This window comes from Bos mutus, chromosome 14 (genome assembly GCF_027580195.1).
Source record: "Bos mutus isolate GX-2022 chromosome 14, NWIPB_WYAK_1.1, whole genome shotgun sequence".
Lineage (NCBI taxonomy): Eukaryota > Metazoa > Chordata > Mammalia > Artiodactyla > Bovidae > Bos > Bos mutus.
The window spans coordinates 69,561,979-69,574,184 of NC_091630.1; the positions used below are offsets into that span (position 1 = coordinate 69,561,979).

Sequence of the window (12,206 nt, forward strand, 5' to 3'; positions counted from 1 at the left end):
CAGGAAAGATTTCACTTTCCCTCGATTCTGAAAAGTTACCGACCATTGTCTCTAAAATATCGGCTCTTCCATCCTTTGGGACCTCCCTATGTGTCCGTCAGATAAACTGGATGGCCTGTGTCCTCCATGTCCCTAAGATTTTCTCTGTTTGCTCTGTCATCTTAACCTCGTAATTGCTCAGTTCGGTTTCACCATTATTCTCTTTAGCGTTTTCTAACCTGCGTTTAGCCTGTTCTTCAGGCTTTTAAAAAATGGTTATTACATAGACAATATTAATTTCCAGAAGTTGTAGTATTTAACTTCCATGTTGGTACGGATAGAATCTAACCAGCCTGAAACTCTCACAGCAAAACACAGAAGCCCACATCACTCTGTGGTCACAGTCTGGATCCCTCAACACCAGGGAACTACAAAGGCTGAAAGCTCAAGCTCAAGAGCTCTCAGTTTAGTCCCACCTCCCGCCTACAGTTCACTCCCTCAGTGCTCTGCTGCAGTAGTTCTCTGCCTCCTGGCTCCCTGATCCCTGACTGTGTCACCACTCTGGCTTCCCTTTTGGCCCATCCTCATACTGAACTCCCGTGGACAGGACAGTGGTCTCTACTCCCTTGTCTCTAGCTCCCCTCCATCGTGTACACCTGAGAAAGCCCAGTCTGGATGAACCCCACCGTTCTCCATGACAAGTACTGCAGAAACCACATAACTAAGCTGGCTAGCTTCACTTTAAACTCAGATGGAGCACTATACCTCCTTGGCAATCCTGTGATTTTCCTACAGAGGGTAAGTCTCCCACCCTCCAAAGTGAACATAGGTATTTCTTAGGCCTCTCTAGTAGAGCCTCCCTGCTGGCTCAGATGGTAAAGAATTCACCTGCAATGCAGGAGACTCAGGTTCCATCCCTAGGTCAGGAAAATCCCCTGAAGAAGGAAATGGCAACACACTCCAGCATTCTTGCCTGGAGAATTCCATGGATAGTGGAGCCTGGTGGGCTATGGCCCGTGTGGTCATAAAGAGCTGGATACGACTGAGGAACTAAGCACAGTTGAGCCTCCCAGATACGAAAAAACCCTTTTCTTAGCACCAAACCCAAAGCCCTGCCCATATCCATCCCTGCCCTTCACCTTCCCTCCTGAAAATGGGCAGGCAGTGTTTCCCTGCTCCCAGACAAGGCAGGCCCTCCTCTGATGAACTGGAATCTACTCCCTCTTCCATTCTCAAAGATTTTATTCAGCTGTCTCCTCTCCTGCATCATCTGTTTGTCTCTCTGTGTTTTATTAATATTATTTGGATGTGTATACAAAGACACTCTGATATTTCTCATTATAAACACAGAACCCATACCTTCCCTGGTGGTCCAGTGACTAAGACTGCACTACCAAAGCAGAGGGCCCAGGTTTGATCCCTGGCTGGGGAACTAGACCCCTCATGCTGCAACCAAGATATCCCATTCCATGAGTAAGAGGTCACAAGCTAAAAGCAAAGATTCCACATATGGCAATAAAAATAAAAGATTCTGCATGTTGCAACTAAGACCGGGCACAGCCAAATAAATAAAAATAAATATTTAAAAACAAAACACCTCTTTTGACTTCATTTCTTCCTGCCAGGTCCTCAGGTCCCCAGATGACCATTCTTCACAAAGACTTGCCTGCACCTCATCATCATATTGCGGCTTCCCTGGTGGCTCAGATGGTAAAGAATCTGCCTGCAATGTGGGAGACCCAGGTTTGATCCCTGGGTTGGGAAGATCTCTTGGAGAAGGGCATGGCAACCCGCTCCAGTATTCTTGCCTAGAATTCCATGGACAAAGGAGCCTGGTGGACTACAGTCCATGGAATTGCAAAGAGTCTGACACGACTGAGCAACTAACACTTTCACTTTCATCACCATATTATTTTGTTTTATTGAAGTATAGTTAATTTACAGTGTTGGAGAAGGAAATGGCAACCCACTCCAGTATTCTTGCCTGGAGAATCCCATAGACAGAGGAGCCTGGCAGGCTACAGTCCATGGGGTCGAAAGAGTTGGATACGACTTACTGTACTGTCTCACCCCAGAGATCCTGCCACATATACCACAAAAACCAAACATCCCCCAGTGACCTTGGCCCCACTGTTCCAATCACTCCCTGGTGGGAATTCAGGCACATGTCCACAGAGGTCACAGACAACATACATACGGTTCTGTTATGTCCCATATATTACCCTTTCATGTCCCAAGGAAGACATTTTCTCTTAGGGATTTTCATTTAGTGTATCTTTAAAAAATCTTGTGTTAAACTTGCCTCCATCTTTTTCTTGGGTAAGGACAACCCAGAAATGGCCCTTTTGTGTCTGTGATGTTGCCATTCACAGCTTTTCTTGATAGGCCTAGTACAATCTTGAGAACAGGGTTGCTGTATGCTGAATGTCAGACGGTAGCTCTTAGCTTTGCCTATCTTGGGTAGTTATGCTGTGCATTTTTTATTGGTGTACCATGTTTGATTTGTCCCTAATACCTTTGAAGTTTTTCTGAGAAATGAAATATTGCAACATGAACTTATTAAAATATATTTTAAGCCTTAAAAAAATTACAATGTTATGTTAGTTTCAATTGTATAGCAAAATGATTCCGTTATACGAATTTTTGCAGATTTTTTTCATTATAGGTTATTACAAGATACTGAGTATAGTTCCTTATGCTATACAGTAGGTCGTTGTTGTTTACCTATTTTATATATAATAGTTTACCTATGTTATATATAGTAGAATCGGTTAATCCCACACTATTAATTTGGGATGAATGGATAAAGAAGATGTGATATATACACACACACACACACACAATATGGAATATTGGTGCTGTGCTAAGTCATGTCTGACTCTGTGTGACCCTATGGACTATAGCCCACCAGGCTCCTTGGTCCATGGGATTCTCCAGGCAAGAATACTGGAGTGGCTTGCCATTTCCTTCTCCAGGGGATCTTCCTGACGAGGGATTGAACCCAGGTCTCCTGCATTGCAGGCAGATGCTTTAACCTCTGAGCTAAAAAAGAAAAGCTGCTAACTAATGTTGGGGGTTTGGGGGTAGGCGGGTGTGCTCAGCCAACGCAACAATAAAAGAAAAGAGCCTAAAGATTAGAAGAGAATAACCTGAAGTATCAAAAATTGAAGATAATATCAAATTCTACACAGAAAATATACAGACAACAAAGTATCAGAATCAGTAAGTTCAATAAGATCTGCTCACAAAACCCGACATGGTTCTCTACAGTTGAGAAACCACCAACTGGAAAATATGATGGAAAGTGAAATGCCCTTCACTTCACCAACAGAAGCTATAAACCATGTGGAAATTAAGCAAATTAAAAAAATATAAAAATCTTACAGATGACACTTAGATACTATATCAAAGTACCTTAAGAGAAAGCCTAAATAAATGGAGAAACATACCATGTTCATGGACCAGATGGCATAAAACTGTAAAGATGTCAATCCTCACTAAAGTGGTCTAAAAACACAAAATATTAAAAATCTAAATTCTAGTAAGATTTTTTTGAGTACTATGAAAAACATATTTTAAAAATACACGTGGAAGAATAAAGGTCTACAAATAGCTAGTTCAGGTTTTTATTTTTTTAATTTATTTAGTTGCAGCAGGTGGAATCTAGTTCCCTGACCAGGGATCGAACCCAGGCCCTCTGCATTGGGACCGAACAGTCTTAGCAACTGGACAACTAGGGAAGTTCCTGCTAGTTCAGCTTTGAAGGAGGACATTCAGCAGGCAGGTACTCTACCAGATGTTAGGAGCTACTCCAAAATAGTGGTACTTGATAGGGGACACAAAGAGGCAGATGGGACAGAAAAAAAGAATCAGAATCTCACTAATGTATAAAAACTAATGGGGAAAGATTGATTATTTAATATATTATTTTTAAAAATATATTCTTTCTTGAGGAACTATATGAAGAAAGAGGAAGCTGGACCCACATCCAATATGTATAAAATTGGATTCCCAACAGATTATCTACATAAATATGAAAAGTAAAAGAAAGTAAAACCAAAATACTAATAGAAAAAAAAATATAGAGAGGTGAATCTTTATGACCTTGGAGACGGTAAGTTCAGTTCAATTCAGTTCAGTTGCTCAGTCGTGTCCAACTCTTTGAGACCCCATGGACTGTAGCACACCAGGCCTCCCTGTCTGTCACCAACTCCCGGAGTTTACTCAAACTCATGTCCATTGAGTTGGTGATGCCATCCAACCATCTCATCCTTTGTTGTCCCCTTCTCCTCCTGCCTTCAATCTTTCTCAGCATCAGGGTATTTTCCAATGAGTCAGTTCTTCACATCAGGTGGCCAAAGTATTGGAATTTCAGCTTCAGCATCAGTCCTTCCAATGAATATTCAGGACTGATTTCCTTTACACTTGTCTGGTTGGATCTCCTTGCAGTCCAAGGGACTCTCAAGAGTCTTCTCCAACACCACAGTTCAAAAGCATCAATTCTTCGGTGCTCAGCCTTCTTTATGGTCCGATTCTCACATCAATACATGACTACTGGAAAACCATAGCTTTGACTAGACAGACCTTTGTTGGCAAAGTAATGTCTCTGCTTTTTAATATGCTGTCTAAGTTGGTCATAGATTTTTTCCCAAGGAGCAAGTGTCTCTTAATTTCAGAGCTGCAGTCACCATCTGCAGTGATTTTGGAATCCAAGAAAATAAAGTCTGTCACTATTTCCATTGTTTCCCCATCTATTTGCCATGAAGTGATGGGATCAGATGCCATAATCTTAGTTATCTGAATGTTGAGGTTTAAGCCAGTTTTTTCACTCTCCTCCTTCACCTTCATCAAGAGACTCTTTAGTTGCTCTTTGCTTTCTGCCATAAGGGTGGTGTCATCTGGGTATCTGAGGTTATCGATATTTCTCCCAGCAATCTTGATTCCAGCTTGTGATTCATCTAGCCTGGCATTTTGCATGATGTACTCTGCATATAAGCTAAATAAGCAGGGTGACAATATACAGCCTTGACGTACTCCTTTCCCAATTTTGAACCAGTCCGCTGTCCCATGTCTGGTTCTAACGGCTGCTTCTTGACCTGCATACAGATTTCTCAGGAGGCAGGTAAGGTGGTCTGGTACTCCCATCTCTTTAAGAATGTTCCACAGTTTGTTGTGATCCACACAGTCAAAGGTTTTCGCATAGTCAATGAAGCAGAAGTAAATGTTTTTCTGGAATTCTCTTGTTTTTTCTATGATCCAACAGATGTTGGCAGTTTGATCTCTGCTTCCTTTCTAAATCCAGCTTGAACATCTGGAAGTTCTCGGTTCACGTACTGTTGAAGCCTCGCTTGGAGAATTTTGAGCATTACTTTGCTAGCGTGCGAGATGAATGCAATGATGCAGTAGTTTGAGCGTTCTTTGGCTTTGCCTTTCTTTGGGATTGGAATGAAAACTGATCTTTTCCAGTCCTGTGGCCACTGCTGAGTTTTCCAAATTTGCTGGCATATTTAGTGTAGTACTTTCACAGCATCATCTTTTAGGATTTAATATAGCTCAGCCAGAATTCCATCATCTCCACTAGCTTTGTTCCTACTGATGCTTCCTAAGGCGCACTTGACTTCGCATGCGAGGATGTCTGGCTCTAGGTGAGTGATCACTCCATTATGGTTATCGGTGTCATTAAAACATTTTTTGTATAGTTATTTTGTGTATCCTTGCCACCTCTTCTTAATATCTGCTTCTGTTAGGTCCATATCATTTCTGTCCTTCATTGTGCCCATCTTTGCATGAAATGTTCCCTTGGTATCTCTAATTTTCTTGAATATTGCATCACACAAAACGCTCCTCTGCATACTAGGCTTGGCTTAATTGTTCCTTTTCTGTAGGCACTGTCATCATTCTGTCTTCCAGGTGGAGACGCTGAGCACAGAATTGAGAAGCTTGGCCCAAGTCACCCTGCAGTCCTCTGACAGGGCCAGGGGCTCAGCTCCATTGGTTCTAGGAAGTTTAGAGGTGACTGGTGGCACCCACACCCACTCTTATTCCTCCCCTGCAGAAGGCTGGCTGCTGAGATGTTAAACAGCCTTCAGAAATCCTTTGATTTTGTGTCTGGAAAATAAGACAGCCTGACTTAAAAAAAATTTTTTTTAACAGCATTATTGAGATACAATTTATTTATTTGTTTCTCCTGACTCCATGGAATTTATTTCATAAGTATGGGAACAGAAGCAGGTATTATGGTATTTGTATAGCTATCTTCTGCAAATCCATATTTCTTGCTTTTGAATCATATAGATTTTTCTTTTTTTTTGGCTGCACTGGGTCTTCATTGCTGCACATGGGCTTTCTTTAGTTGCAATGAGTGGTAGCTTCTTGTTGCAGTGGCTTCTCTTTTTTCAGATTGTGGGTTCCAGAGCACAGGCTCTGTAGTTGTGGTACACCGGCTTAGTTGCTCCGAGGCATGTGGCATCTTCTCTGACTAGGGATTTAACTCATGTTCCCTGCATTGACAGAGAGATTCCTTTTTATTTTGAAATAATTTAAAATTTACAGGTAAGTTGCAATAATGCAGAGAACTCCCAGATAACCTTCATTCAGGTTAATCAATTTTTAACTCTTTCCACATTTATATTTCTTGTTTTATCCTGAACCATCTGGAAGTAGGTTGGATATATGGCTTGAAAATAAGTTTTTAAAAAGTTCCCTTCCTTCATTTGATCATTCATTGCATTTCTTCCTTTTTTTATTTTTTTTTGAGGGGGTGCATTTTCATTTTTAGTTTTGAAAGATATGATTTTTTTTAAGTTTTCGGTATCTCCAAATGCTTGTTTGTGAATGCTTACTTCAGTTTGCAGTATTAGTAGTTTCTTCTGCTCCCTTTGAACTCTAGTTACCTTGGCCTGCCTGCACTCCCAGCTCCATCTCCTTTGTTCATGGAGATGCCCAGCATCTCTGTGCAAGGAAATGGAATGTTTTCTCATTCATCTTTACACAGAAGATAAGAGCCCTCTGGAGTTCCAGCGCTGGAGGAGACTCAGTTGCCACCACTATTCTGGAGTCACTCGGGCCTAATCTGTCGTTTCCATGTTGGCCAAGGCCCCAGAGCTGCCACAGCATCATTTCCAAGTTTGAAGCTTTGGTTTCTATTTCTCTCCTCTTTTTCAGCCCTGGGGGGTGCTCCCTCTCTCCTTGGTGCTTAACTGTGAATTTTCCTACTGACATTCTTGTCCCAGTAAACCTGGCATCATTCATTTCAATTTTCAAAACTAGGACCAAAAAAAAAAAATTAGGACCACTTGAAAGTTCCTGCCTTGCTAGCTCCTCAGGTACCCTCCTTGGCTGAACTCTATATCCCTTTGAGATAAAAAATAAATAAATAAACTTTCATTTTACAAATGCAAACACTAGGGCTCCAACCAAGACCATAACTCCCATCTGCAGACTCTACCTGTGGTTTGGTAGGGAAGGTGAGCCAGACCATGGTGGAGAATAAGGCTTGAACATGCCCCATTCAGGACTACCCAGGTGGCGCTAGTGGTGAAGTGAAAGTGAGAGAAAGTGAAGTTGCTCAGTCGTGTCCAACTCTCTGCGACCCCATGGACTGTAGCCTACCAGGCTCCTCCGTCCATCCATGGGATTTTCCTGGCAAGAGTACTGGAGTGGGTTGCCATTTCCTTCTCCATGTGGTAAAGTACCACCTGTCAGTGCAGAAGATGCAGGAGACGCGGGTTCGATCCCTGACTCAGGAAGATCCTCTGGAAAAGGGCAGCTTTTTGGTTGTGTCCTCAGAGTTGACAGGGCTAGTCACCACTCTGTCTCTTCTTAAAGGGTTGTCAACTACAAATTGGACTTTTCATCTACCTCTTCAAGGATTAAATCATGTGCTACTGGAGCTGCTGATTTTCAACACCCTCTGAAAAGAGCTGAGAGTGGAGAGCAGAAATGACGCTCTCTGTGCTCTGGGAAAAACTGGCAGAACAAGTCTTCAAGTAGATATTTTCAGAAGATGATTTCATGAGCCCAATTCTTGTATCTCCTCATATCTAGGAAAGCACTAAAATCCTTCATGGTTCACAAGTCACTACTGCTCCTTGTGACTAGCAGAAACCTTCTGCAACAAATATGTGCTTTGTCACATATACTCCCCCTTCACCAAAATCACAAATATATTGACCTTCTCCTTTCCTCTTTGGAGCAATTTCTCAGAGCTATCTGAGATGCTCTCTCCCAGGCTGTACTCCTCATTTTGCCCCCAATAAAATTTAACTCACAACTCTCACATTGTGTAATTTTTTTTTTTTTAAGTCTGCAGGACACTAATCCCATCCTAACCTAAATACTTCCCCAAAGGTCCAATTTCCAAATAGGGTCACACTGGGATTAGGGTTTCTACATAAGAGTTGAGGGGTGGGGCACATTCAACACGTGATTTGTCTGACTGTATCCACACTGATGGTGTGAAATGGCAACTTTGTGGCTTCCACTTGCATTTCCTTAATGGCCAGCAAAGCCTAACATCTCTTCAGGTGCTCATCAGCATTTTATATTGTTCTTCTTTGAGATAATCTATTCAACCCCCTTGCTCATTTTGTGGACTTGTCTGCCTTGTTTTTCACTGACTTTGCGGGGCGAGGGGAGCCGGGACTTGCAGAGTCCTGAACCTGAACCACGGCAGTGAAAGCGCCGAGGTCCTAACCACCTGAACGTCAAGGAACGTCCCTCATTGACTTCTAAAATATCACTCCACGGAGATAAATGCACACCCCGTCAATTTACCCATTCAAAGTGAACAACTGAGAGGCGAAACTCGCTCACATTTTTGTGCAGGCGAGCCTCGCGGCCCAGAGTCTGCACTCAGCCCCTCCAGCGCCCCCACACCCCAGAGCCGACCGCGTCTCTTCGGTCCACAGCCGCCGCGGAAACCGCAGAGCTGGCCGCGGAATCCGCAGAGGTGGCCGCGGAAACCGCAGAGGTGGCCGCGGAATCCGCAGAGGTGGCCGCGGAATCCGCAGAGGTTTCCGCGGACGCGGCGCCTGGGCCTCGCCCCTCCGACCGCGGAGCACCGAGAGCAGTCCTCCAGCAGCCCTAGAGTGGCCCGTGGAGAGGGGTAGGGCGTGGCGAGCGTCGCCTCTCAGTCGGTTCTGGGAACCAGGCCCTGCTTCCGGCTATTTGCTGTGCTACTCCGGGCTCAGGACCAGGCGTAAGGTGCGGAGGAGGCGCGGGGAGCGGGCTGCTGGGTGGGAGAGGTCTGCCTTGCCCGCGGAACGGCGAGCGCCCGGGAGTCAGGAAGCCGATATGGCAGTTCGGGGCGGGGCCGAAGGTCGCTGACCGCTGGTGGGGCGGCGGCTCCGGCGAAGCTTGGAGGCCGCCTCGGGCACTCCTTTCTCCGAGCCTGGAGGCAGCGCACCGGCCTCCTGGGAGCGGAGCCCGAGCGGCCGGCAGCGGGGCAGTGGACGGTTGTCCCGGCACAGGCCAGACCCTGAAGGAAAACCCGGAGTTCCGGCAGTGGCTGGTCGCTGACGACTAGCGTGAGGGGCGCTCGGCCTTCCCGGAGAGCGGGGTGCGAGGAAGACTGGAGAGCCCCCCTTTCCTCGCGGGCCGCCTTGCTGAGGACGGCTCTGCTCGGCATTCGGCGCGGCTGCGGTGCGCGGGGTGCTTCTGCAGGACCAGGGGTGGGGCGTCGTGCCGGCCTTCAGGTAACCTCTCAGCCCTTTTCTCTAGATACTGCCCCCACCTCTGCTGCCGCGTGCGCCTTAGCCCCTCCTGCCTGAGAGGCGCCATCTGGTCCCGAAAACAGCAGGGATTTCTGAGTGTACGAGCCTGGGTTCTGATCTTCGGCTTGAGTGATTGTTTGCGCCTGATTTCCGTGTTGATGGTAGAGCCGTGCGAGGCCCGGAGGCAGAGTAGATAAATGGCCTCAGAGTCTGCAGTGGCAGTGGCTGTTGTGTCCTTGTGTTCTCTGGACCTCGCTTCTCTTTCATTCTTTAACTCGATGTTTATTTGAAGAACTCATGTGTGCTCTCCTTTTCCTGCTTCTCTTCCTTTTCTCCTCCTCACCTCATCTCCATTTTCAGCTGCTTTCTGCCTCCCCTTTTGCAGGGACTAGAGAGGGCTTTCTGCCACGTGATTCCAGGGCACCTCCTGTCACACTGGCTGTCATCAGTGGTTCATACCATCAGCATCTGGGAGTGGAGACCCTGTCAGTCCTCATTCACTGGCCCAAAGGGTGTGGGGGTCACTGGGCTTCTCTCGCACCTCTTCCAGGCCGGCTGGGCTGAGACCTACTAGGCTGCCTGTCAAAGAGCAGGAAGCATCGATGTCTGCTGTGGGTCCTGCCGCTGCACACCTGCATCGCCCTGGTGACAGTCACAGTGACTGCGTGAGTTTCCTGGGGGCCCAGTTGCCCCCTGAGGTGGCAGCAATGCCCCAGCTTCTGGGGGACTTGGACAGGGCCACGTTCAGAAAATTGCTGAAGCTGGTGGTCAGCAGTCTGCAGGGAGAAGACTGCCGGGAGGCTGTGCAGCACCTCAGGGCTGGCGCCAACCTGCCTGAGGAGCAGCTGGGTGCCCTGATAGCTGGCACACACACCCTGCTCCAGCAGGCTCTCCGGCTGCCCCCGGCCAGCCTGAAGCCCGACACCTTCAAGAACCAGCTCCAGGAGCTTTGCATCCCCCAAGACCTGGTTGTGGACTTGGCCAGCGTGGTGTTTGGTAGCCAGCGGCCTCTCCTTGACTCTGTGGCCAGGCAGCAGGGGGCATGGCTGCCCCACATCGCCGACTTTCGGTGGAGGGTGGACGTGGCCATCTCCACCAGCGCCCTGGCCCGCTCCCTGCAGCCAAGCGTCCTGATGCACCTGAAGCTCTCGGATGGGTCTGCCCTCCGCTTTGAGGTTCCCACGGCCAAATTCCAGGAGCTGCGGTTTGCTGTGGCCCTGGTCCTGAAGGAGATGGCCGACCTGGAGAAGAGGTGCGAGCGCAAGCTGCAGGACTGAGCCTCGCCAGTGCCTCCAGTCGCCCAGGCGGCTGTCTCAGATGGGCTCTCCGGAGCGAAGCCTGCCCTTCTGAGAAGGCACTCCAGTGAGGGAGTGTAACCATGTCTTTCTCTAAGTGAAGTAGACAGCTGTGTCTTTCCCTGTTTTTGGAAGTAAAGCAACTGTAAAAAAAAAATACGTCCTCCTGGGTAGGCATCAAACTGCATGCGCCCTCTCCACAGTGGTCGGTCGGTTTTGCTGCCAGGTAAGGGCACCCACTGCGCTGGTGGGCCCACGTGTAGTCTGAGGTTCAGGCCAAGGCCTTTGTGAGGACACAGGCTGTTCAGCCTGTCCTGTGCAGCATCCGAGCTGTTGCTCCTTTGCTCTTGGGAACCCTGTATTTCAGGGTGCACATTTCATTCCCCATCTTAAATCCCTGACCTTAAAGTGCATTCTAGTGGAGGGGGTGTGGGGAGGAATGTGTAATAAAAACAAGCAGTGTAGCCCTGGAGAGGGTAGGTGCTGCAGGAGGTGCAGCAGCCTCCGGCCATGGGAGGCAGGGCGGTGGGAGAGCTGGGCTGCACTTTAAATCAGGTCTTGGGGCGGCTCTCCTGAGGACGTGGTTCTTTAGCCAAGAGGAAGCAGGAACACTGCTCAGAGGGAAAGCCTGGGGGCGCGGGGCTGCGGCCAAGTGGGAGGAGATGAGTGGAGGCATAGGGGCAGGCCGAGGGCCTCTCTGGGAACTCGGCTCAACTCTGAGTGAAATGCGTGTGATGAGATAGTCGTGTTAGAGGATCACACCGGATACTGTGTTGACTGCAAAGGGCAGGCTGCAGGATGGGGGTGAGGAGTCTGGAGTTGGTGGTGGAGGCGGAGAGGGGAGCGGGGTGTCTTGCGGCTGGGTGGCTCAGGCAGCTCAGACCTCCATAGACTAAGTGGCTTGAACAACAGAAATGACTTGCTCGCAGTTCTGGAGGCTGGGGTCAGCGTGTCAGCATGGTCAGGTCCTGGTGAGGCCTCTCCCCCGACCTTTGGACTTCCCTCTGTGCATGTGTATGCATGTGTGTGTGAATATGTGACAGAGTGTGTGAGCGTGTGTGTGTGTGAGAGAGAGAGAGCACTGTCCTCCTCTTAAGAGGGCACCAGTCCTGTGGGATCAGGGCCCTGTGTTTATGACCTCATCCAACCTTAATCACCTCCCTGAAGGCCGCATTTTTAAATGCAGGCTCAGAAGGGGTTTGGGCTTCAACAATTGAGT

The 12,206-nt window shown here is 47.6% G+C and overlaps 1 protein-coding gene across 3 annotated transcripts; it reads left to right on the top strand.

The window, feature by feature from the left end:
• Positions 1–9,054: 9,054 nt before the first annotated feature.
• On the top strand, positions 9,055–11,771 carry COMMD5 (COMM domain containing 5). 3 transcript variants are annotated; one of them, XM_070382666.1, is made up of 3 exons: positions 9,074–9,183; positions 9,450–9,674; positions 10,078–11,771. In XM_070382666.1, exon 3 carries the CDS (start codon positions 10,295–10,297, stop codon positions 10,967–10,969), a length of 675 nt encoding a protein of 224 aa, XP_070238767.1. In that variant the 5' UTR covers positions 9,074–9,183; positions 9,450–9,674; positions 10,078–10,294; the 3' UTR covers positions 10,970–11,771. The 3 variants fall into 3 exon arrangements, with proteins under 3 accessions (XP_005908202.1, XP_070238767.1, XP_014337816.1); XM_005908140.3 differs by lacking the exon at positions 9,450–9,674 and having other exon boundaries at positions 9,055–9,183; positions 10,243–11,771; XM_014482330.2 differs by lacking the exon at positions 9,074–9,183 and having other exon boundaries at positions 9,191–9,674; positions 10,243–11,771.
• Positions 11,772–12,206: the final 435 nt, after the last annotated feature.

Coding starts and splice junctions, on each gene's coding strand:
- COMMD5 (XM_005908140.3), top strand. CDS start 10,295: ATGTCTGCTGTGGGTCCTGCCGCTGCACACCTGCATCGCCCTGGTGAC.